The sequence below is a fragment of the Haliaeetus albicilla genome, chromosome 7, assembly GCF_947461875.1.
Source record: "Haliaeetus albicilla chromosome 7, bHalAlb1.1, whole genome shotgun sequence".
NCBI lineage: Eukaryota > Metazoa > Chordata > Aves > Accipitriformes > Accipitridae > Haliaeetus > Haliaeetus albicilla.
This window is the reverse complement of record NC_091489.1, coordinates 36,560,009-36,585,770: the sequence shown is the minus strand read 5'-3', so window position 1 is coordinate 36,585,770 and position 25,762 is coordinate 36,560,009. Positions and strand designations below refer to the sequence as shown.

Below are 25,762 nucleotides of genomic sequence, written 5' to 3'. Positions count from 1 at the left end.
GATAAAAGCTGATGGGATTCTTTTAACAAGAGCTTTTCCAAATGTCGACCTCACCCAACACTTTCCTTCTGGATTGTACTTCTGGAACGATTTCTTAGCTGTAGTTTCTAAGCCGCAGTACTTTACCAGAATCTGTAGGAGGCTGGTGTTAAAAACAGGAGTATCATTTTGTGTGTTCTGTGTCATGCAGGCATCAAGGGAGAGAGCAGGGCAGCAGAGAAGCTGATGTACTTAGGCATGTCACCTGCAGAGCTGGCTGTGACTACTGATGAACACTGTGCTCTTATCATAGAACAAGAAAAAGTTTAGCCCATCTGTCACTTTGCTTTGAAAGTTGCTGGTGGAGAACTGTTTCTAAAGCAAATAGCAAAAACAAGACAATAAGTAATGTTTTTTTCTTAGCATTTTTATTTTTAAAGATTATCCGTAGACTGACCCAAAAAGAAGTGTCACTGTATGCCTATGGTACATAAAATAACTTTCAAGTAAACGTGAACAACTTGTTTTCAGTGATGTTCCATCAAAAATGTGATTTGGTACAGAGGTCATTTTTATCTCATTGCTATAGTAACATGATTTTTGGTATCAGTTATGAATAGTTTAGGGGTTTGCTCTCTCTCTTTAGAATAAACAAGTAGCGTGCAAGCTACGTGGAGGTGTAAGTCAGATTCTTTGTAGTCTAATTAGATACCAGATCCATGGTCCAATGTAGCTTCCTAAGTATAGAGCCAAGCTTCTGAAAAAAAGTACTGCTGAATGTAACTTAGGAGTTTCCTGGAATCATGCATGCTTGTCTGCTTCATGGATAGTATTTATGATTACTTAGTAAGAGTGATGCATGAAAGTGATTGTGTCCTGGTGAATAACTGTGGTCTTGCACACATTGCTCAGGCAGGACAAGTGGAGCTGGAAAAAGAGGCTTTTTGCATCTTTGGGGAGGGAGCAGGATAGGAGCAGTTGCTGGCAGCCCCGCTCTGGAAAGTCTGACAGCTGCAGTTATTTTACATCTCTGATTAAATTCTTTCAAGACTAAGCAATATTGAGTTGGACGTGTACACGGGAGAGCCCAACATGTTGCCAGCAAAGAGCCTGTATTGATGGATCTTGAGATCTTTGAATTCCTGTGCCTTAAGCTCCTGGACTGGAATACAGGTACCATATAGATTTCTCATAGTTTCTTGAGGAGAACTCCAGACATATGCCAGTCCTTATTCACAAAGGGCTGACTCTATGCTTGGACAGCAATTTAGCAAAATAAGGTATGAGAGAATTCTGTACTGTAGTTAAGAAGTGATTAAATATAAAAAGCCATCCGTACCTAGAGGAAGAAGATGGAAAACTGATACGTGTGTGCTGACTCTGTGTGCATGTGCGTATCTGCTTTTAGTATATTACCAATTAAGTACCCATAAGGGTAATCCTGAAAGCAGGTAAATCTGCTTTATCATACCTGGGTATTAGACACATTGGCACTGCACTAACTTCCATAGTGTGCCTACTTACTTGTGCTGATTTTAGGTGAGAACTATGCCTTAATTCCCAGACTGGCACAGCACAGCATGCTCCAGTCTATTTTAGTTTTCATCGTCCATTCATCACCATGGCATCAGGAAAGAGTAAAAGCACCACGGGATGTGCTTTTGGCTGCCCGCAATGCTGAGATGAGTGAGATGCAGCGTTCTGCATCAGCTGAAGCAGGGACAGCCAGGCCCAGCACGGAGAGGCAGGGGAGGATTTGTGAAGGGAAAACCCTCTGGCTGCACCAGCTGCTCAAGGAAAGGAAGAACACTCACTGTGAGTTACTTTCCATGTAGTTAGTGAGAGCTAAGCTGGGCACAATAGTAGAGCTTGGATATAATCATGCTGAATTTGATGATTTAGGAGGAGACTCACCAGCCAGGTTGTCAGCTGGTATAAACTGGCATTCTCCCTTGGCTTCTGTGAGACCATGCTGATTTACACCAGCTAGGAATCTGACCCATAGCGCCCATCATGGGAAACCTGAAGACTGAGAAGACTATAAAGTTCTTTGCTGTGGGAATGAATGTTTTAGGGATATTTAATACAGAGAAACCATGGGACCATTCATTGAAATGAGATTGGTTTTAGATATTTTGCTGAGTCATCTTAATGGAAAGGATTTCTTGTGTGCAGAAAATACCTGCCAATAAATTATGACTTTTATCAGGGATGAGCTTGGCTGTGGCTGTATTTCAAAACCTAGTCATGAGCCTGTAATTTAAAAGAAGTCTTTCCACAAAAAATGCGTATGCAGAAGAGAATGTTCTCGTCTCATGTCTTTAGCATCTAACTAGCTATGTTTCTGTATTTATTTTATTTATTCAGCCAAATCTGCAATGTGCCTTGCATTTTTCCTTCTATTTGTTGCTTGGATACTGCATGAAAGCACTCCCTGAAGTATAAATAACATCTAGCAGAGCATACTGCAAAGTGAAATTCAATACAGGATTAAAAAATGTTTACCAATTTCTGTGAACCTTGGATCTCTTCTAATGGGGAAAGATTAGGGATGAAATCATTCTCTCGGATCAGAGCTTTGATTCTTATCTTGAGGTAATATCCTGGAGAGATATAAACCCAGATTGCTTTGAGATGAGTTGCCTTGATGGGGAAGAAGCAAACAGAACAGGAACAGGGATGAGGACCAGACAAGCAGAGAGGAGAATGAAAATTCACTTCCAAGTTCCACTTTTTTAGTTTCTGGCATTCTTCCTAGCAGTTTTGAACTCTTCTAGTGAGCAATGCAAACACTACTGGGTTTTTTTGCCAGCTACTTTGTATGTGTATGTTGTATGATGATTTTTTTAAGTTTTGCTTCCTTTAAATGTTACTAAGCCTTTAAAGCGGATGGGTGTCAGATGTGGACAGTATTTGTATATATAAGTGTATAATATGTTGTATTTATTCTATACATGATATAAAAATGAAATGTGGTTTGCTCTGGAGTAAAAACTTCATGAGTTTCAGACAGTTAGTACTTGTGAATTGATCACTAAGCTTTGTTTGCAGAGATAGGCAATTCCCAGATGGGGAAATTTTGTGGGTGAGATTCGATGAAAGGTGGTTTTCAAAAATAAACAGAAAGATATCTCTTTTATGTTGGCTTTAAAAAATGAGGCTTTCAGCTCATGTTTCTGCATCTAGTATGTTGGTTTTTTTAAAGAAAAACTTCCAACAGTTTCTTTTTCTAACATTTTCCTTCTTTCTCATTTTGACTGAACTACAGGATCAGCACAAGCCTGTATTACGTCAGCTTTTCTGGAACTTTGTTGCTTAGGTGTAAGAGGATCTAAAATTCTGTAGGGAACCCAAGTAACTTCAGAGGTTTCTAATTTAGGGGCTCAAGCTCCTCCAGTTACAGAACTGGCAAAATGGAGAGGTACTTTTTTGTTCCTCTCCCCTAAACTGATCACATGTGAATGTGGCTGGTCACAACTGGGATGTATTTGTGAACATTAATATTGTTTATATGCTTTTCTGTTCTATTTATGTGAAGCAAGGGAAACAGTAGAAATAAATACTCTGGCTTGTGGAGGTTTGTAAAGATCAGTGTGTTCTGCTTGTTGTTTTCACCCAATTTCCATTTTGCTCAGGAGTAGCAGGAGATTTAATTTTCATGTCTGAGTGATTATGGTGTAGCAACAGTGCATCTTCTGTGTTTGTGGTCAAACTGGAAAAAAAAGAAAACGGTGCAAAAGGAAGAAAAGAAAAAGGAGGGTGGGAATCTCTCTTTCTCTCTCTTACATATTAACGTAGATGCAATTCCGATAGAGAGGGAGAGGAGGGAAGGAAAGGCAGTGAAAATAATTCCAGCTTCTAAGAAAGCACATTAAAACCCATAAAAAAAGAATTTTCTGGATGAAAATCAAGAAGTGTTTTCATGCCAAAATTTCACAGAAATCGAGTATGTTAAGTGCATACCTGTGCACCATGCTTGATTTTAATAGAGTTTTTAAGGGTTATTAATCTAAGTCAGGGAGCAAACCCAAGTGCATTTTGTGGGCCACAAACAAAACCTGTGAATGTAGTTGTTAGAGTTTTTCAGGGATGGCTTCCCTGCTTTGATGAGTTTGTGGAGTATGGGAAGCAGTACAGTTCAGAAGAACCCATTTGGACTGGAATACAAACCATGATTTCATCCAAAGACGAGTGCGTCCTGTAGCTCTTCCCTGCGAGCTCTCCTGGCAAGTGTCCCACTGTTGCAGTTAGCAAGGACATGCTGTTACAAAAGTCATGTCAACTTTCCAGTTAATCTGGGACTTGTGTAAACTGAAACCTGAAACCAGGTGGAACTGACCCAGTTTCAGTAATAAGTTGATATTCTGGCCTGGTTTGTGAGAAGATTCCCAAAGGTTTCGTGCTGCTTTGGTCTCAGACATCACAACCTACAGGTTCATCTGGAGCCCAGAGCTCGTTTGTGCCTGGGACTCAGTGCAGAGCTGCTGTAAGGCCAGCCTGGACATGGCAAAAGGAAAACCTGTGAACAGACCCTTCTGTAATAAAAATCCTTGTCTCTTGCTTTTTAATCTGCCCCTTTCCCTTGCCTTTTGATTGCATTGGCTCTCCCAAGCCCACATGAGTAACAGAGAATATATCTGGAAGGGACCTGGAGGAGCAAATGCCTTGGTATTTGCCACTGACCTAAAATCCCCTTTAAAGAGAAAATTGGAATACTTTCTGAAATGGAAGTGTTACCTAAGAGAAGATCTCTTGTTTTGTTTGTATTTATTTTCACCTTCTGAGACAGTTGCTAAGTATTGCAGGAAATGGCAGGTTTATAAGATGAATGGTTCTCTTCCCACTAATACCTGCAGAAGAGGTAATTAAGTTGGCATGCTAATTTCTGCTTAGTGTGTGGGCTGCTTCTCTCTGTGTTCCAGCACCTTAGATACAAACTGAAGGGAAAACAGCTAACTCTTCAGGATTAATGTTATGCAAATTGTCAAACATGATAAAAATAACTATTTCCTATTACATTCTAGAACAATCCACAGCAAAAGCCATCTTTCCTTACTCTATTGCATATATAGGGATAGATTCTGGTTTTAGTGTGTAGATGGGCATATCAGCAGAGAAGTCAAGAAAGGCAAGCATGATTATGAGTTTTCAGTTCTTAACTGTGGTGCTGAGGGGATGTGTAAGAACTTTACCCTCTTTCAGGAGAAGAGCAAATGTTTTGTGATTTCTGTGGCATTTTAGATTAATAAATCATCCTTTTTATCTTGTAATTTTTTTCTAGTTAGTCACCAGCTAGAGGATTTACAAGAGCAAATAAGAGTAAAGAGGAAAGACAAGGGTGATGATTAACCAGATTCGTAATTATTGTAAGCTCTGGCGTGCATTCTGCTTCCCATTAGAAAGATAATTGTCTTTCATGGAGTTGTAAAATCGCATCTTTCTTTCAGAACGCAACGGTACAAAGCATGTGTTTGTTTTATGGTACCCAGGGGACGTTTTGTGCATTGCTTTTCTTGGTTTTTCATGAATGCATTAAGTGAATGTATTTTGAGGGTGAGCCTGTTTTGGACATTGAGTCTACTACATGGACTATCTTCATTGTTGACCCAGTAAAGCCAGACAATATTGGTTGACTTTATTGGTGGAAGATAGTGTAGTTTGATGGGGAATTTCTAGCTATTCCAATTCTAACGAGGCTGTGTGAGTAATATTAACGCTGCACGCTTACCAGTTATTTTCTGCAAAAGTTATGAACTGAATCCTTGGCCGGGAATTTCTTAGAGGGTTTTTTTTTTTGCCTATACTTTTTTTGAGAATATGCTAAGATTTTTCTTAAGGGACTTTTTTTGGCTGAGAAAAGCGATAGTTTTGTTCAGTCTTAGAAACATTGTTGATTAGAGATTTGGATGGTAATTTTGCTAGATCTAACATTAGTTTTTTCCTTTGTGATAGGAGCCCATTCGCTTCAGCAATTTTCAGAACCACATAAAGACAGATCCTGGGACAGATCCTTTTCTGTTCTGGGGTAAGCACCTGCCTCCAGATGTTATTTGTGCTTTCATAATATTACTGTAATCAACCTCTTGTTCTCCTTGAGGCTTTGCAAACCTCTGATTGTGTCAACTAAGTCACACTGTGTTATGGTTAAGTGGATAATAATTTGCACTTTTATTTACTCTTAACAAGTACACAAATAATGCAAGCCATCATTACCAGCCAAGTACTATGGGAGAGGTACAATTCAAAGAATGAAAGCAAAAATTATTTCACAGCTATGGAAGAAAAGTGAGAACAAAATTTAGAGGGGGGAAGAAAACCCAACAAAACCCTCCCTCCCTAATATACTAAACTTACTATATGATTTGGCCCTTATTTTTCTCCAACACTGTAATCAGTGATGAATTACTCCATCGACAATTTCAAGCTGTGTTGATTTGGTAAGTTACACTTGGGCCAGTGCTAAAAGTTATCTTTGTCCTTTAAAGTATTAATTCCCCTCCATAGCACATTACCTAATTAGTACTGTCAGGGACTGAGTCAATTAAAGAGAAACAGAGATAATGAGTAGAAACCAGGTATAAAAAAGGGCTCAGCATGCTAGAGCCTTGTGATCGATTTGATGCATTGCTACATTGTGGCAGTGAACAGGTCTCAAGTTTACTAATTTGGAGTCAGCAGCAAACGAATGTATTACGATTGATGTGACTCAAAAATCGGAACTGGCAGGATGCCCATTTTTAAGAAGCCTTGCTACATAGGGTGTAGTGTTTCACGAATACAGACAGATCCCCATTTTGCTTTGCTCTTTCTACGGAATTAGCACCAACCTGTGAAGTGGAGCCTTCAAAATGTACGCCAGAGGCCCAGCAAAGCAGCAGTAATGCTTTGGCAGATGAGTCAGCAGCACCTGGCGATTAGGGCCATCCCCAGGAGCTGATACGATCATTAACAAAGGCTGTCACATCTGTTGCTTGGCGACCTGTTGTTCAGCCCAAATGTCAACCTGGATGGCAGCTAAAATGAGGTCACAATTTCACAGTGAGTGCTGCCCGAGTCCTCCACAACGTGTTAGGGTCTTCCATCTCTGTTTTTCAAATCTTGAACAAAATAAGCTCAGTTCAAACACAGATTCTTCCCTTACCCTTTAGCTTTCTCCCTACTCGCTGTGTAGCCTGCACTGCTCCATACCTGCTGCAATTCTTTCTCTTTAAGGTAGCATTTAGTGCTACTGGGCAGGCCAGAACTGGGGGGGGACAGAGAGGGGACACGGACAAAATGACTCAAACCCCAACTTTTGTTCAGTGTTTCTTAGGATTCTTAAACTTACCAGATTCAGTTGTCCCAGAGGGGACAATCTGAAGTGTAAATTTGTGTATGTGGTATTAATGTTTTATGACAGGGTGGGGAAAGCCAGTCTGTGTTTTATATGGGTCAAAGCCAAATGATTGTTTTTAGTTTTTAATGTTTTGCTTTTGTAATATTTTACTTTTAAATATTTTTAATAATGGTCACGTGTATTAGTGTGTTGCCTACCAAAGGTGTTGGGAAAGCTTTCAGCTGGGGAAAAGTTCCTGGCTCCTGATTTATGGCCTTTATGGTGTTAAAAACGCGCCAGCTCTCCTGACAGTCACTTAGACTTTAGTTTTACCTTCTGAGCTTGCATAGCAACACCTGTTTGCTCAAGGTGGGACAGTAATGAGCTGATATGCCTGCAGGTAGGGCCTGGCTGCCTGCCTGCTCTGGAGGGAAAGGGTTTCATTTAATTATAACATAGGTCAGGCATTGCAGGCAAAAGCTGCTGTTGGTAGAAAGCTGCAGGAAAAGAATTTGTGACGGAAATAAGCCTGTGCTTGTGTGCTGGGTAAAATGTGCTCCTTGAGCTTTGGGGGAGTTCGCATTTATATATAAATGGCTCAGTTTACTGAGCTCTGTTCTGGTAAATTTTGGAGCCTTTTTTATTTTTGTGTTGCCCTTCTTCCCTCCCACCCCAGCTTGGAAATCCCATGGCTACAACTGCAGCGTGTGGGTCCCTGCATGCTGGAGGGACAGCTGGCTGTACAAAGATGATCAGGGGAAGGTTTAGCAGGAACAGGGGACTCGCCGTGCCACATCACTGCATTGTTGTCTGGAGAGCAGCATCCTGCCTGCTGCAGTGGCGAATGCGGGTTCTTCCTCGGATCCTCTTTTCACCTTGCATTTAGGGCACAAGCCTGCAGTACCTTGGTCCCCTGTACAGCGGCATTTTAGCTGCCCTTGTGGACAATAGTTTTTTCCCCTGACACTGTAAAATCTGGCTTGGTCAGCTGAATAGTCTTTAGTGGCCAAGTGTAGGTAGTGCTGAAAGGACTGAAGGCCAACTTTCAAAAATGTTTTAGGTTCTACTTGAGGTCTGCTGTAGTACCAAAAGTCTTGTGTAAATACAGCTATATTGATATAAAGGGGTTCACTGAAATATGCTAGTAAAAGCCCTTCTGTATCAGTATAATAAGCAACTCTGGACTAGGGCTATGTTGCTGTTTTAAATAAAACAGTACAGTTAAAAGCCATAAATATTTTAAGTGTATTTATGACCTCGGGAGCAATGTGCCAGGCACTTTCAGCAGTCCGTATGTTTTTGGAAACCCCAGCTTCAGTTGAGAAGTGTTGACTTCCATCACTTCTCCCTAAATTAGCGGTGTTCATGATTGGACTTCTTGCACGTATGTTTCCTGGTGTGTTGGCTGGTTGAATTTCCACCCTATGCCTAGCAGGAGCTAGGGCTGCAGCGAGTCGGTGGGAGTGGACTGAGCTTCTCCCACAGGAATTGTCCTCACTCATAAATTACTATATGACTAAAAACTTGTGAAACAGCAGTATCAAAACAAAGGCAACATTTTGAAATGTTTATTGAGGGGACGGAGTGGGAGGAGAAGACAACATGGATTCCATTGGAAAGGAATTTGGAAATGCAAGACAAGGAAAAAAAGAGAAATATTTGTGTGAACGTTATCAGCAGTTTTAAAAATGAACAGGCAAATGCTACATGCTGAGAATGTGAATGTGGAACTGACCTTTTAATTTCACTTATGAGTAAGTGAGAGCTAGGAGCTTGTGCCCCTGAGGGAAAACTGACATCCTCTGCCTAATGCCAGCTGCAGGAATGGACTTCCAGTACGTAGCCCTGCCGCTGCTGCTAATGTGCACGTTTATATTGCAGCAGGGTATTAAGGTGCCAATGGGAGGCAAGGCATTCTTATTTACGTTACAGCCCTTCCCCTCCAGTGCATAGCCCAGACAACCACTAATCTTGCGATAATACCCAGCATGCTGATAAACGGGCAAAGAGCCACATCCAGAGGAGACGTCAAAATCCTCAATATCGACAAGTAACATAAAATGAAGTGACAGGAATTGGCTGTTTAAAGAACCTTTTCACAAAGCTTTCGTTTCTTCCCAGTGTGCTGGAGCGTACATCTTTCTGCGTCCCCTCCTCGCCTCTTGCTAAATACTGAATGAGTACTGCTGTGTGTGTGTGTCACTTTTTCAAGTGAACGGACTTGCAGATAAATAAAGAAAAGCGCCCTCCTTTTCGTGTGATAGTAATCTGAGACTTTTCCGTTACATGAGGCTCTAAACAAAAGATTGTAATTCCACCGGCTTTGCTCAGGAAGATACCACCGTCTGCTGTGGCCCTGGCAGCGTGTTGGGAGCGGAGGCCTGGGGACCCCATGACCACCTTGCCCCCCTCCCCGGGGCTCAGGGCTGTGCGGGCTGGGCCCGGCGGAAGAACTTGCTCCAGCTTTGCTGCTCCGCCGCCCCTTCGCCCTTGGTACAGCCTTCGTTTCCTCCACGGTGCTCTATGGTAATCAAGTGACATCAGCCCGCAGCCGGGCGGCTGCTGATTATGTTACAAACCAGCAGAAAGGTCTGAGGTGTGCGCGGCTCCTGGAAGCGCTGGCGAGGACGGCAGCGCCTGGCTCCATGCTGCTTTTACTTTGGGCTGAATCGCAGGCTTGCTTTTATTCGATTTATTTTCGCCAGAGCCAGACAAGCATTTGAAACCAGATTCGAGCACTTGAGTTGCCTGTAGTGGAGTGGGGGTGAAAAAAAAACCGCCACCGAAAAAAACCCTCATGGTGCTTTAAGTTTGAATCCGGTACAGACAACTTACTGCCAACCCACACTGCTGGATTTTGAACCGAAGCTGTTATTTACTTAGGGCTCAGTGAGAGCGTCTTCTCTAGGGACTGAAGCCAAACTACTGAGGAAGCTGGGATTTACTTGGATGTATGGTAGAGAAACCTGTGGTTCCTTTATGCTGCAGTTCATCGTATCCCTCTGTTACCTGTAAATGGAATTACAAAAATCAACAAGTATGCCCGGGCCATTGTCTCCAGGATATGCATCTCAGGTGCCGTATAACTATAATCAATTAGAAGGAAGATTCAAGCAGTTACAAGGTAAGCCTGTGCTGTTTTTTTTTTTTTGTAGGTGTTGCTATGGTATGATCCCCATAAACATGTTAGTCTGGGCTTGTTCTCGTTGCATCAAGGTGCTAATGAGAGGCCGAAAGTGGTGCTATAGGAAAAAGCTTTGAGTTCTTTTAAGAGATACTGTGTGGCTTTTATCTCTCTGAAGGTGTCCTCAGTCTTACACAGTACTAAGATGCATGTCCCCGTCTGAGCCAGCTCAGCATTACAGGTGAGGACTAACGCAGACCAAGTCACTTAGAACAATAAGGGCGAGACTGAGGAAGTGGTCTTTCTATTTATTTTAACCTTAATTAAAATACAGTCATAACTCTAGAAATTAATCATAAAATCCTGGCTTGCTTTGGGTGCAGTTTGCAGTGTGAGAGCCCTTTCTGACTCCCTGTGTACCTCCTGTAAAGATGGGTGGCTTAATGTCTTCAAATGAAGAATAGCTGCATAATTTCCAAACGAATTAGTTTGCTCATGTAGTAGAAGATCTCCAAGAAAGCATTCATGTACTTTAACATTCTCAATTTTCTTCATTTTGTGTCACTCTGCTTTTAGACAGGGAAAATGTCCTTTAATGTCTTCCCATTATATTCTCTATCTGTGTGAGAAAACAGACGTTTCTTTTGGGGAGTGGTTGTATGCTCTCTAAAGGGCAGGCCTCTGACCTGTTCTGGAAATCCAGATCATTAGCAGTGCAGCAGAGGAGGATTGTGCCCAGCATCTCTCTACCTCAGACAGGGTAAACCAAGCTCTGCTGTTTCTCTGTATAAGGCATGTGCCAGGGATGAATGAACTCTAGCATTGCAGTTTCAAAATAAAAAAGAATTCTTAACCAAAACCAAACGTCCTCCTCCTCTACATCCATGTGACTCCATAAATAATCCCAGAGCAGCCTGAGTACAGTGAAGTTCAGCCCTTCTGTGCATGTTTCTTATTTTACTCTGGTGTGTGCCACAAGTGTGGTCCTGAGGTTCCTGTCAGAGAGGGAGGAAGAGCCTGGTTAGTGCAAAAAATGTTCCTATTTGTTGGCGTAAGGAAGGAGGGGGGAAAAAAAAATTCATTCATAGTACTTTGTTTATCTTGTAAACTGGCTCACAGTAATGGCTGCATACTGGATATAATAAGATAAAATGACACTGGCAACACAGACATTCCTCAGGCAAGGCATGGAAAATCCAGGCTCCGAACTTGCACACGAGGGAATGCGATAGAGGCTTTATCTTGGATATCTGTCAGATCTTAGGCTGCGGTACTTGCTTTAAAAAGAACGAGGTAAGTTTGTGGCACAGGGGAAAAAAAATACTGCCTCACGCCTCTTTTTTTGCTGGTTAAGTTAGCAGTCTAAAAAAGGCAGATTTTATCATTTTCAGGGTCACTGCTTCAGGAATCCATTATCTGTGTGTTTACATCACATTGAAAGAGGAAAGCAGACCGCAGTGTTGAAAGCACAGAAAGTGAGTTTTCCCTTCAGTGGAATGCACTGTGTTGACTTAAAAAAAAATTTTTAAAAAATTGCAATGCTCTCCTTAAATGTACTGCATTTTCTTCTAACAAAAGAGATAAAATGCAGTGAATTCTCCTGCAATTGTAAGGAGTGATTTTGCAGTAGACCATCCCATAGCTGTTTACTCACATTGCAGAGAGGGTAGACAGGCTTGAAAAATAGTGCTGCCAATGATCTTGTTCAGGGCGGAGCTTAGGTACAGGAACTGTTTTAAATTATACAGTAGATACTCCATGAAATGCGAAATAACCGTATAAAATATTGTGTGCTGTAAAGGGAGTGGCTTAACTCTGCTGACACAGAAGGTGTCTTTCCTTGGATTAATGGTTCTCTGAAGAATATCTAAAAAAGCCATTAATTTGTAGTTGTAAGATTTCAAGATGATTCTTGTCCTCTTGCTGGAAGGCTCTGGTGAAAACATTGGGTGTTCTATGGCACTGGGCATTGCTCAGTGCATCCAGACTCAGACCCAGCAAGGATGAGCTGAACATATGTAATATTTTTAAATTACAAATTTATCGCCAGTTTCACCTTTCTCACTGTGAAAGTGTACAAACAAGTAAAAGCAGGTATGTTTCAAACCTCCTTCAGTCTCTGGTAAAAAGTACCTTTTGAAGCTTTCCTGCCTTTTTATTTTTGTGTTTTCCTCCTTTATAACAGTGTTTCATCTCCCTTGCCTCCGGTAGGACAGCTCTCTAGAGCAGCACTAGTATTGACACCATACAGGATTACTGTAGCCTCTACTCATGTTCTTCCCACACTGAATTTGCCCCTCCTTTTTCAGTTCCTAGAATTCTCATGGGAATCCACAGCTTTGCACTAGATTATAGCAAGGTGCTGTTTAGATCCAGTGAAGGTTGGGAGTTTTCCTTAAAAAAAGCACTTAGGAGCATATTGTTTTGACTAAAATAACACAGAGCAAGTGCTCAGGCCATGTACGAAGCAGAAGTGTGATCAGCAATGAGTAGAGGACTACTCTCTCTGATCTCCTCTTTCCTAAGATAAACAATACGTTAGATTTGGCACTGGCAGCTTCACATGAGAAGAAAAGAGGAGCCAACCTAATTCTTCCCGGGCCAAAGCAAGTTCAGATCATAAGTGATCACCTAGGCACTCCCTACATTCCACCTCTTTTAAACGCCTTGAAGTGATGATTGTAACGAAACTCTGTTCAACTTGATGATGATTGTGGAGCATTTAAAGCAGATTTTCCAGCCCTGTCCCACTGGGGTGTGAAGCCAGTGCAAATTGTGGGACTGCCCTGAAGGGACCAGACTGTCTCCTTCTGCGCCTGGGAAGGGTCACCTTGCAGGAGATCCCAGCTCCCATTTGCCTTGATGGGCTGGAGTGAAGCAGGCTGTGGCAGAAGACAGTGCTGTGAGTGAGTCAAGGCTGGCTTTGTGTTAAAAGAAACCCTGAACTCTTGTGCATTATAATTGAGAATTTTAGCATACTCAGTCCTTGTGCTTGTGAGAATGTTGGTGCAGGTGTGGGGAGAAAAATGCTTTAGCAAGTTCTGTTTCCTTTATTAAGTTTCAGTAAGTTCTGACTATGGTTAGTTGGCCCAGTCCTGGAATGATAAGTGAGAGATAGTATCAGTGGTTGCTATCATCTTAAACCTAGGTATGGAGTTTTGGTTCTCATGACCACTTGTTCAGTAGAAAGGGATTGTCTTGCAGGACTGGAGTAGCTCTCTGCAAGTAAAGACAGGACCCAAAATGTGTATGTGGAAAACGCGTTGCCATGTGGCTTGTGCAGGGTACGTCGGTGGAGAAAATTTGTCCTGCTCGGTTGAGGAATTAAATGAAAAGCAAACCACATGTATTATAACCATAAACCAAGGCTGTCACCTGTGCTACATTAACATGGTAGGATCCCTTGGATTGGCTTGGTGCAGTTGTAGGAGTTGGCAGGAAGAGGTTAATGCAAGTCAGGAATTTGGAAGGAGATCCCTGCAGCTGTATATATCACCTTCCACAGTGAAGGCAGCCAGAGTCAGTGCCACAGGGAAGCTGCCACCAAAAGCAGCTATCATCACTGCTCACAGGCTCCTTTCCACCTGGTTAACAGGACAGCGTGGTATTTATTAACATTTCTGGCATTTAGTAGCTTGGTGACTTTATCAGCTCCCGCAGTATAACTGGAAAATTGGGTCTCAGCTCTAAGGCTGTGCCCTAGGTGTGAAATTTCCACTGGCAATTACAAATGTAAAATCCTGGGGGATGGGGGTGAGCTAGATTTGTGCTCCTGATAAATCCCTGGAGGAAAGCCAACTTTCAAAGGAGCTTTGTGATGTACCCTGCTGTATGGTACATTTCAATTTTGTTTATTTTTTTTAATGTTGCGTTTCAGATTGGAAACTGGAAACTGCTCATTTCTAGTGGGAGCCTGATGTGTTTTGGTGACCAGGCTGCCTGGGTGGAAGTGCCTTTATTCTATTACTACTTTTGAGCCATGTTAGAAATAGTATGGTTTGAAAAACTCGACACCTATTGTAGTGACCACTGGAATAAGCCTGTAGGAAAGGTGAGCTGTCTTTCCCGTCAGAGGTGTTTAAACAGGCTTTAGGTCAATTCTAAACTCTGTTTCATGGCGACGAAAGACTGACCGTGGCTACACAGCACTACCTGCACCAGAAACCAAAATGCAGTTGTGTGAGTATCTTGGGCATCTGGGGCAAACCCCCTGTTCTGAAAGCAGCGTTCATTAGCAGGGGAGCTCCTTGGCTGTGTAATCCTTTGATCTGCAGTGACCCAAGTAGGTTTGGTCTGGGCTTGGGTTTGACATAAAAAGAGACACACACAGTTTCTATTTTTTAAGTTGTCAATGATAATCAGCTTCGATAATGCAGGGATTCGTATGCATAGATTAGTTCCCATCCAGGCTGCAGAACAGCAGGAAAATTTTCCTGTTTGTTTTTCTTTTGCTATTCTGAAGCAGGGCTTCCCCACAGCTTTTCCTGCAAGAAAATCTTAGCCCCAAATTCCTGCCTATGCCCAGGGATAAACGGGGAGCTCCCACTGTGAACTAACAAGTTGGCAGGAGTTGCTGAAGTACTGTCCTGCGCTAAGGCAGTGATATCTGCTGCTGCACCCAGGCTCCTCTGAAGTTATGGGGGTGCCCTTTGAAAAGACAGTTTCAACAGCTGTCTTCCTTGCTCCAAGAATTACCTTTTAAAGGATTTCAGTCTCCTGCGAGCAGTGACCTGCATAGCTACAGGCGGTGATTAGTGAACTGAAGGACATCCTACTTTGTCTACCAAATTGGTCACTGGCATTTCTTGTCATGGTAATTACTGTTAAAGTTGAAATGCGGGAAGGCTGAATTTCATTCCAGATAAAATGTGTCTGGTTGACATGGATTTTTTTTTTTTCCCCCCCACCCTCTCAGATCCACTGAAGTTGCAAATATATCCATATTCCTGTGGCAAAATTTTCTTGATTTTCTGCTGTCTGCAACTGTTCCAAAGCCTGCATGTGTCAAAGCATACTTCAGTCTTCTGGCTTTGGTGAACACATGAGCACAAGCTACATGGTTGGAAGCCCTGTCAGATTTGCAAAGAGTTTTTAAGTGATGTCAAATGCAGTGTTTTGAATGTGCATTTCTGTGATAACTGGGCCTTTTTTCTTTCCAATGTAAAGATTCCTGCAAACATATCTGAATCCTAGACTCAGTTTTAGGGCATTTTAGCCATCTGAAACAAAGATGGTAGCTGAATATTGGTGAAAGTCTTCTCTGTCTGGAGATATTTAAAATGTGCAGGTTATAAAAGTGATCTTGCCAACTAATTGTATGTATAATTTAGGGATTTAACTTGGAGGAAATGACTGGGTAAGTGTTGTAACTAACATGTCCAGGTTCTTCATTAAAATAGACATTTGTAGCAAATCACTTGCTAGGACTGTATTTATCTACTCATAAAACCAACTGGTCTAACTTCAACTCTTCGCACATGCCCTTGTTGCACAGAACTGATGCAGAGAATCATGGTGACACAAGGCTACTCAGAGCTGCCTTATTTCTGCCCTTTCCAGAAGTAAAAGCCTACAATTACATTGTAGAAATTGTGGAATGACACACAGATGCTATTATTTATTCCTAATCCTAAATATTGCAGCAGAGTACAGGGAATCTGTGCTTCATGCCCTTTTTTCGGACAGGGACTGATGAAGTGAGTACAGCCAGAAGTGAAAGCCATGTTTCAGTGACCATGCATGTTGTCTGTTAATTTTGTTACGCATAAACTGTCTAACTTTGCCTCTACACTTTTAAAATTTTTGCCTGGATGATGTATAGCAAACCTTTGGAGGAAGGTTTTGCAGAACGTTCTGGAATAGTTTTGTCTACAAAGGATAAACTTCAGAAACACCCAGGAACTTAAAGAAAGCATTCAAACCTTTCACTCCCATTCTCTCCTAATCCTGATAATTAAAAAAAAAACAAATCCCACAAAACTAAATATGAGATTTTGAGGAAAATTTAACAGAAAGTTCTTGTGAAAGACTTTTTCAGAATGAACAGTGAGAAACAAAGTCCAACTTTATTTTGTATTTTCCCTGTTTTAAAGGGCTGTATGGCAACTCCATCTTTACTGCTAGATAAACTGTTACCATGGCTCAAGATTAAATGAGGACTAAGAAATTTCTCATTGTTAGAGAAATAAACCAGCTTTTGATAATCCCATAGCTACTGAAGACAACATTTTGCCCCAAATTCCTGCTTTCTCTTTCAAAAAGCTCTGAGATTTCTTTTATGTCTTCAAAATTTCCAGAAATTTACCTTTTCTGGTTATGCGTTTTTGTACTTGTGAAGATACAGAAGGCAAGTTAAAAGAGGACAGGGTAAGGTATTTCTGCTAATATGGTCAGTGTTGATACAGTTGAAAAAGTAAACGTTTAAATTGGATTTGGCTCCTCACTGAAATAACTGAAAATTTACAACTCTCAGCTGTTGCCTCAGGTTTTCTGTAGCCTGTCCTCTTCAGTTTCTATTTAGATTATGTTTGTAATATTTGTTTTTTTAACTGTGTGTATAAGAAACTTAATTTTGAAACAAACAGAAATCTCTAGGCTCTGGAGCATAATTTTGTTTAAAAAAAGGACAATTTTTGTGCACTTTTTGTGGTTCTGAAATTGTGAAGTAAACAAAGCTTGTAAACAGATATTTTCACATGGGACAGTAACGTATTTTGAATACCCTGGGGGTGATTTGTTGCCAGAGTTAGAACAGTAAAATGGTTTGTGTGATGTTCTTAACTGGTGTAAATCCCCGTAGCTCTGCGAATCTGGAAATACAGCCATTTGTGCTAGCACAGGAACTGGCCCTTTTGTGTTTCTGCATTGGATGTCTCAAATAAGCTAAATGTCACAGACACGATCCCAATGTTTTGTAGGCATGTTGTAACCACGTAGGAGTACAGGCTACTATTCCAAATATTTTTCCTATTCAAAAGCCCTATTCAAATTGATTGTGGGTTTTGCCATTAAATTCTGTGGAAAGTGGGGCAATAAAAAAAGACTAGGGACAGAGATGACAGTGGTGATAAAAAGCCAGAACAATGGTAGGCTTTCATTCCTGAGTTCTTTCTCAAATCTGTTTTGTGATTTCCTCCTTTTTCTTCTCAGTTTCTTTCACCTTTCAGTTTTCTGTTGGGTGCATGCTTTGACTATTAAAGTGGATGAAATGCTACCTACGCTAAGTAGAAATGGTGAAGAAAATCATATTGCAGATTTGCCATGTGATTCACAAAATCCCCATTTCCTATTCCCTGTACTAAACTACTCTTCTGTGATATCCCAGAGCAGGATGTGGGGTTTGGTAGGTGCACCCCTTCTGCTTGAGTCTGAATTTCATGTAAGAATTCGTTGAAAGAATGTTTGATTACTAACAGTTCTGAAGGTCTTTTTGCTCCTGTTTAAGTTGAATCGATAAGTATTAAGTATGTGCTATTAAGTAGCAGGCTATGACAATGACACATTTTTTCCTTATGTAAAAATGAATTATCTTCATTGAATAGACAGGTTTGGGAAAACTGTTAAGCCAAATATTGGGAATTAGTCTCCATTAACTTTAAAAGCTGTGGTGAAGGAGATAGAATAAAATAAATAAGGTGGTTTAGACTCTGCTTGCTCTCCCCATGAGAAATCAAATCTGGAATTTCATTTGGAAATCTATATCTGGGGCTGGCAGGTAATGATACTTTTCCCAGTGCTGTCGTCCAAGTGAAGTGACGTAACGACTCCAAAGATGAAAATTGTTCAGTAAGTATTAGGTAAACAACTCCCCTCCCAACTCAAAATTAGTCCTTTCAAAGTGAAGTGTCATTCATTCATGGAGAGAATAAGAAACTCGTGGCTTACTCTGCATTCCAGCAGTTCTGAAATTCAGCACAAGGAGAATAAGGTGGTGGCCTGGCATGCAGAAGCAGAGGATAATGTGTGCTCCCCACTTGATGGGAGGAGGGCCTTACTCTTCACTCAGCTTTGCACGCGTAATTTCATTCGCATACTGAGCATTGTTAGCACCCAGAGTAATTCTGGCCCTACTGTCCTCTGTGATAGCCTGCATGTAATTAAGGAGGGCATGTGAGCCTAAAATTGCTTGCTGCTCCTAGGAACGCATATAGCTGAATCCTTGCATTTCTTTCAGAGAAGAAAAGAGGGATGGTGACCACTCATGCTTGTGACTTTTGATGTGGAGTCTAAGGTCACGATGGCCGGGAGAGCCCACGTTAACACAAAAGACCTTGTACACTTGCTGGTGGAACGAGGGTATCCCGGCCTGAGAGCCTCCTTTGTTGAAAGAGAACTACTGTAGCCAAACTAATATTAACCAGTCTCGTAGCCGTGCTGAATGCCCCACTGTTTCACTTAGAAAGAAGCTTAAAGAAAAAGGCCCTTCAGTTTTGAGGGGAACAGTACAGTTAAGCAGACACGCAGGCAGTTACTGTGGCATAGTCTAGGGGCCATGTTCGTGGCTTTTCAAAGGTCTTGTGAAAGATCAGGCATTACCGAGTGGCCTTTTCATGAGATAACTGGAAGTGCTGTTAATTCCATGTTCAATCAAGTTTGGTTTGTTCATAAAAATATGAGCTGGAATTCTTGAAGGCACAGGCCCAGTTACATGTACATGACAAACTTAGACTGGACAGGGTCAGTTTTCTGTTTGACAGGTAATTGGTAGAATGCACGATCCTGCACTGTTTTTAGTAAAACTGTATTAAAGGGGGGGGAGCAAGCAGGTCATAAATATGATTTCTCATTTCCAGATTTTGAATACTTCCCATGTTAGCAAACAGGAAAAGTATCATCCCAAATGGCATCGCACAGGAATCGGTTATTTGTTGTCCCTTGCAGAGACCGCAAATACCTTGGATGAGGCATGATCTCTGCTCAAAATAGCCAAGATATGTTTCTGAGAATTGTTTTGGTTTGGGGGTTGGTTTCTTTAAGGTTTCTTGTCTGTTTTAATTCTATCAGAACTGAGTTTTCAGGTAGAATAGTCGGAGAATTGCATACCAAAGAGACGGTGAAGAAAGTGTGGTGGCAAGGTAGAGAAATGATCTGTTATTACCACAGCTCTCTAATCACAAGCAAGGGGTGGCTTTATGCCTGCAAGGATTAAACCAAACAAAGAATTGTTACAAAGAGATTTAAGAGTTTATCTGAACAAAATAAATGCTGGCTGCCCAGATTTTTCTTGGGGGAAAACCCTGTGTTTTAATAAAGATACCTAAATTTAACTTAATGGCTTGCCAAACTCTTCAGAAAATCAGCCAATATGCAGAGCCCACTTCTCAGATAATCTAAACCAAGGCAGCCCTGTTAAAGGCAATGGAACTGCACAACAGTACAGTGCTGAGGGACTCGCTCATGGGATTTTGTCTCTCAAATCCAGGCATGCTCCTTCATTCTTCTCAAATAATGACTCCTCTTTGGTTTCAGCTTCTCCACACTGATACTGTATGTTGGGTTCAGCCTTCCCCTTCCAAAAACCAAAACCAAAAAAACCCAACCAAAAAACCCAACCAAAAGTCCAATTCTTAGTGCTCATTTTGTCCAGGCAGTGTTTCCAGTTTTTTGAAATACAATCTGATTATGATTTGGTTCCAGGAAAAAAGGAAAGTGAAAACATGGCTGTCTCAGCTGTAGTCAACTAACTATGGTTTGCTTTGGGTAATAATTAATTATGCATCTAGTTTAGTATCTTTCCACAGTTTTTTCCAGGAAGACTAGATCTACTCTGGTAGTGCAACGGCCATTTTTTTTCAGGGTGTGTTCCTCTCTTCAGCTTTTCCAGATTGTCTGGCAATATAATGAAAGAGACTGCTCTGAAATTGCAGATGTGACTGTACTTTGATTGCAATTTAACATGAGTAATAGCCATTATGGAATGGCAATCTAGTAAGGCTCTGAGTAAATAGGGGAGGTGTCTAGAAACATCAGATGTTGGTTGGGTTCTGAACTTCTGACCTTTCTGTTATTCTCATGCATGGGGAGTTCAACAGTTTGGCTTAACCCTACCTTTAAATGCCTAGTGTCTCATGTTGTTTAAATAAAAGTAATTCCTTGGGATGGCAGAGTCTGGACCCACAGTGCAGGTGGGTGCACCCACTCCCACCCCCTGCATCAAGGGGGCTGTGCTGTGCCCTGCACGCTGGGGCTGGAGGTGCTGACGAAAGCCGCAGGGTACGTGGCAGTTTGTTGTTTAAGTGGATGAAGTCTAATTGGATCAAGGCTCTAAGCTTGAGCCCAAAGGAGAAGGAAAGGGTATCGGGAACTATTTTAGCTATGGCTGAGGGAACTGTATTTGCTTTCTCAGAGGTGAATTGTACCCCATTCCCTCTCTGTGTGTTCACAGGCTTTGTTCACCCTGTGGGGTGTGAGTTGCATTTCATCCTCATGGCCTCACCCGGTAACAGGAAGGTGTGTTTTGCTTCTAGCTCAAGGAAGTAATTTTAGAAAATTGGCAACGCTCATAGACAATTTCCTGACTGTTCCCTAGGTGATGTCCTGGCCACTGTCACTTCTACAGGTGTGCTGATAATCCCTCACCCTCTTAATAGCAGATTATGTGCTGGTTGCATCTGGACATGGTTGTTCGTAGCTGTTGCCTAAGTCCTTATGGAAGGAGTTCACGGAGTGAGACGTGGAAGTATGGCACATTTTTTTCCATAAATCTGCTGCTGCTCACGTATTAACTGCTTTTTTTCTCTGTCTCTCCCCCCAAATAAAGATGTTAATAATGATGTCTGATAGAGTATATTATAAAATCCCCATGATATAAATCCTTATTTACTGGAACATTTGCTCCTAACAGGAAAGTTGCACTGATACTGGCCTGCACGTTGATGCTAATGATGCTCTGTGCCACTTGAAAGATGCTCATGTGTCCTCTGCAGCTGGGGCCAGCCATGTTCCAGCTAGTTCCTTGCTGCAGATACTTTTTTTTGTTTTCTTAGCAAAAGCAGTCGCAAGTCATCCTGGAGAACAGACAACACTTAAGGACACCTAATATGTAAAATCTTTAGCCATGCAGCATGTTCTGGCAGTGGCATCCTCCATAGGGATGGAGCGTAGTTCTGTACTGGCTCCCAGAGAGCTGCTCTCTCTAGGCTGGGCACAGCAAGGCTCGGACAAGCACCTGCCTGTTGTAGCAACATAGAATAAAACAACAGCTGAGAGGGGACTTTTCCCCCCTGTTTTTTCTGAATGACTAAAATGACTGGACAGGGTGGTGCGAGCTCCACAGTACCCATTTCAGGCTGTTTACTTCTCCTCCAGTCTCTGTGAGTGTAGCTGATCACGTCCAGTTCCTAGCAGTTTTCAGGTGTACGTTTGTGAACTACCTAATGCCAGAACACCTTTTGTTTTCTGTGCTATGTAAGTCATCTCTCCTTTCTGGTTTAGCTCCTGTTGCCAAGTTTAAAAACATTTCCCTGGCACTAGCTGCAGGTCACCGTGGACTTCATATTCAGGAATGTATTCATGGAGGTTTTTCTTATGCATAAACATACTGTGTATTTGAGTTAGGCTGAAATGTGCCCATAGGTTTGGAAACCTAAAAATCAGTGAGTTGTCATGTCTTCAGGTGTCAGGAACACACAAGTACAGCGCGCACACAATTCATGTAAGAAGCCATAAATACATTTTCATGCCTGTGTACACATGTGTGTCTGTGTGATTTGGCTATGAAGGTGTGTAAGATGGGTAGAAGCACACAAACAGTCTTAGTGCAAAGAACCTGTTTGCATGTGTAAGGCAAATGTGCAATAGTTCTGTGCTTAACAAATACCTGAGTTATTTTTTTAATGACATCAATATTGCATTAACAGACAACTGGGAGCTTTAATCAGACACTTAGTTTTCAGAAGTTCTTGTGTTCTGTTTCCTTTATTAATTGCCATATTTCATAGTCTTTTTAAAAAAAAAGCAACCCAACAATACTGTTTCACATCTTGAGGGAGGGGAAAGCCCAGAATACAGAGCCCATGTGCAATGTGACTAAGGAGGCATCAGTGAAATGACTTTGATCAGGAGTGTTTGGGTGCTTCTTATATTGATTATGCTGAGGTGATGATGTTTGGCACTTAATTTTCTCAGTGTGCTAAAAGCTAAAGAAAGTAAGTGATGGTAAATTATTGGGAGCTCTCATGGATAACTTCAACAGAAGCCACACCTTTGTACCCATGTAGAGCTTTTCAGTTTGCATAGTCAATGCATTCATTGCACAATTAGTACGACTCACAAGTCAACTTTTAAGACTAGAAAAACAACTGATGCTTCTGGATGAAGATACACGCTTAAGGTGTTCAAAGTATAATTTTACCCAGCTAATTCCTTCAAATTTGTGTCACCTTTTAAATCTCAGAGAGATCTTTGAGCGTTTCAAACAAAGGTTTTTTTTTCTGGTACTGCTTTGTAAGTTATTACATGGGTAGGAAATACTGTGCTGGAAAGGTATCTTTTTTTTCCCCACTCTTGCATAACTCCAAAGGCTAAAATGATTTTGCTTAAACATGCCACATTGTCCCACAAAAGCAGATCAGTAAATGACCTTCGGATTGGAATCAAACAGACCAGCAGGAAAATTTTGAGGTAAGGAATTAGAATGTATGTGCAACTTGTTTGTACGTCAGAAGTCCCAAGAAAGCAGGTATGGCATGGAGAGACAGATTTATTATTATTTTTTAATTACCATGTAGATTTCTTAAAAAAAGAAGTTCAATACACAGTGACTGATTGGAATGTGTGTGTTGAAGTTTACATTGTGGTTCAGTTTTCTGGAGCTTTTCTTCAAAGAGCAAGCTAACAGGTGAAGGCATCAATTCTGCCAGTCTCAAAAGACAAGAAGTCCAGGACTTCAGCTGGAGCTCTGCATGATGGGTTTGCAGATTAGAGCCGGAGAGGATTAGGGATTTTTCCTCTAACGCTTCTTATTAGCAGTTTGTTTCAGATCTCATTAAAATCCATTCATTTTTAAAACTCCCTTCTTAGAAGTAACTGCATGTTATAAATACCATGGTTCCTTTAGTTATACAAGTAATTTTCATTGTAATCTACAATATTTTTATTGCTGTTACTCATTCAGCTTTCACCTTTGGGATTTAGCTTAGATCACAGGCTTGCTGAGCCATGGCCTGGCTTACCTGTGGTGTTACTGCTTTTACTCCACAACCTGTCAGTACAGCGTAGTGCATCTGACTCTACAATATAGCATGTGGTTATCAACAGTAAATTACTGTGTGACCATGGAAACTGGATGAACTAAACACATTGTTCAGCAAGGCTATGAAATCAGCTATTATTAATCCCTGATCAACGCAGTGGTTGTTTAAATACGTGTTCTTCCATTTAAAATGTTTCTCTGATAATGAAAATTATAATTTAACAGCAATTAATTATAACAACATCTCTTAGCACAGAGATTTAATACTTTGAAAGGATTAAATGCATTCATCATAGATTTATTTATTTTCTATTCATGCTTTTCTGTCATTAAAGTAAAATTAGATTTAAACATGAAACAAAGAAAGTTTTGGCATTTCTTTCATGTATTCTTTCTGATTGCAGTGAGTTTTTAAAGAAGCATGGTCAAAACATACCACAGCTTTGACTTTTCTCTCCATGTAATGTCTCAACTTGTGCCTCAGATGAAAGAAAAGATCTCACAGCTCTCTGAAATCCCTTGATGGGATTCCATAGGAATACTAGCAGTTCAGTCTTCTGGCCTATTCTTGTTTAAGCTTGCTAAAATTCATAGAACCATAGAATACTTCAGGTTGGAAGAGGAGTTTATTTGGTCCAGCACACCTACTCAAAGCAGGGTCAACTTCAATGTTAGATCAGGTTGCTTAGGGATTTGTCCTATTGAGATCTGCATATCCCTAAGGATGGAGATCCCACAGGTTGTGGGGGATTTAGTGTCTGAACACCCTCACGGTGACACATAGCTTCTTGATGTCCCATCAGAATTTCCCTTGCTTGGCTGCATCCAGCCTTGCACCACCACCAGCAGGTCTCCTTCCTTCAGGGTGGTGCGTGCCGCTGTGAGCTTCTGTCCGCAATGCCTGGGTTTGCTCTGTAAAAGGTGGGTTTCAGCATCCATTTTTCTGTCTTCACAGTGAATGCTGAGTCCTCATGCCCATCCCTTATTGACTCATCTCTGCTTAGCAGTTACAATTTCATATTTCCAAATACCTAGATAAGGAGGATCCCAGTCTGGTCACATAGTTGGATTGTAGAAGTAGCAGATTGCTAGTAGTCTTGTGTGAGAACTGTTGCATTACCTGCAGCTGTGAAGAAGAGGGAGGAGTGCTGAAAGGAAAAGAGAACAACAGAAATGAAAACCTCCAAGCCTCCTTCTTCCTACCCTTGTTTTTCCTCCTATAGACAAGTGGGAATCAGCTATAAAAACTCATTCTGCTGGGTTTGCTGAACACAGGAAGAAGATGGCCCTTATGTAGTGAAGTACCTGGCATGTTCTCTGCCTGTGCCAGGTCTTGCTCTCTCACCCTTGCTAACACTGCTAATCAGACAGTGGTTTGCACAAGTATGGAAAACAACAGCACTGCCTCCCCTCCAAAAACCTCTGGCACTTCCCTGCATTATGCTCATAATGTTTTTTAAAGAAAACTGCAAAGACCTCACAAGATTGTGTGTACTTGAAATAGTGTGGTGACCTCAGGTTTTCATTGTTCTGTAGGAATTTCACAGTCAGTGTCTTGGGACAGGCCGATGCTTTTTCCATGCTCCTTTTCATTAAGTGATTTGTCTGTTACACAGAGGGAAAAAATGGCAATAAGTGTAAACCACCAACATCACATCAGCTATAAGGCATTTGTGGCCTTTTATGTTAAATGCTGACAACACTGATGTATTTTTCATGCTGTTTTTAAAAGGAGGTCTGTTTGAACTCTATAATGCATGCTTATTAGGCCATAAAGTTATTCCTTTATTCAACTGTACTTTTGCTGTTTTGCTGTAAAAATGGTTTTGTAACATCTTTCTCCAAACACATTTGGGAGATCAGGTCTTGGTCCTCTTGAACATTTTTCACATAATGGACTTCAATAATGTGACTGGTTATATTGAAACCAGGGCAGATGGTGGTGTCTAAAGCTGAAGATGGGTGTAGGCATTGCCAAGAGCAGCACCCAGAAATGTTAAACCATTTTAATCATCTACTTAGGTTGCATTTCTGTAGCTGCTTTGCATTTCATACAGAAAAACAAGCAGTCAGCTGGTATCCTAGAGTACCAGGAAAAAACAAGCTGAATGGTTAATGTTTATGAAATGGGCTGTGTGACAGGGTATTCTCC

At 41.3% G+C, this 25,762-nt stretch overlaps 1 protein-coding gene across 5 annotated transcripts in view; it reads left to right on the top strand.

Moving 5' to 3' along the window:
- The window catches only part of SPTBN1 (spectrin beta, non-erythrocytic 1), a 136,826-nt gene that overhangs the window by 47,623 nt on the left and 63,441 nt on the right, over positions 1 to 25,762 (top strand). Inside the window, exon 1 of one of the 5 annotated variants that reach the window (XM_069787714.1) lies at positions 10,094 to 10,418. The exons of the other annotated variants lie outside the window; for them this stretch is intronic. Coding sequence (XP_069643815.1) covers positions 10,310 to 10,418 — 109 coding nt within the window. The 5' untranslated portion in view covers positions 10,094 to 10,309. Of the gene's footprint in view, positions 1 to 10,093; positions 10,419 to 25,762 lie in introns of those variants that run through there. 5 annotated transcript variants of the gene reach the window in all.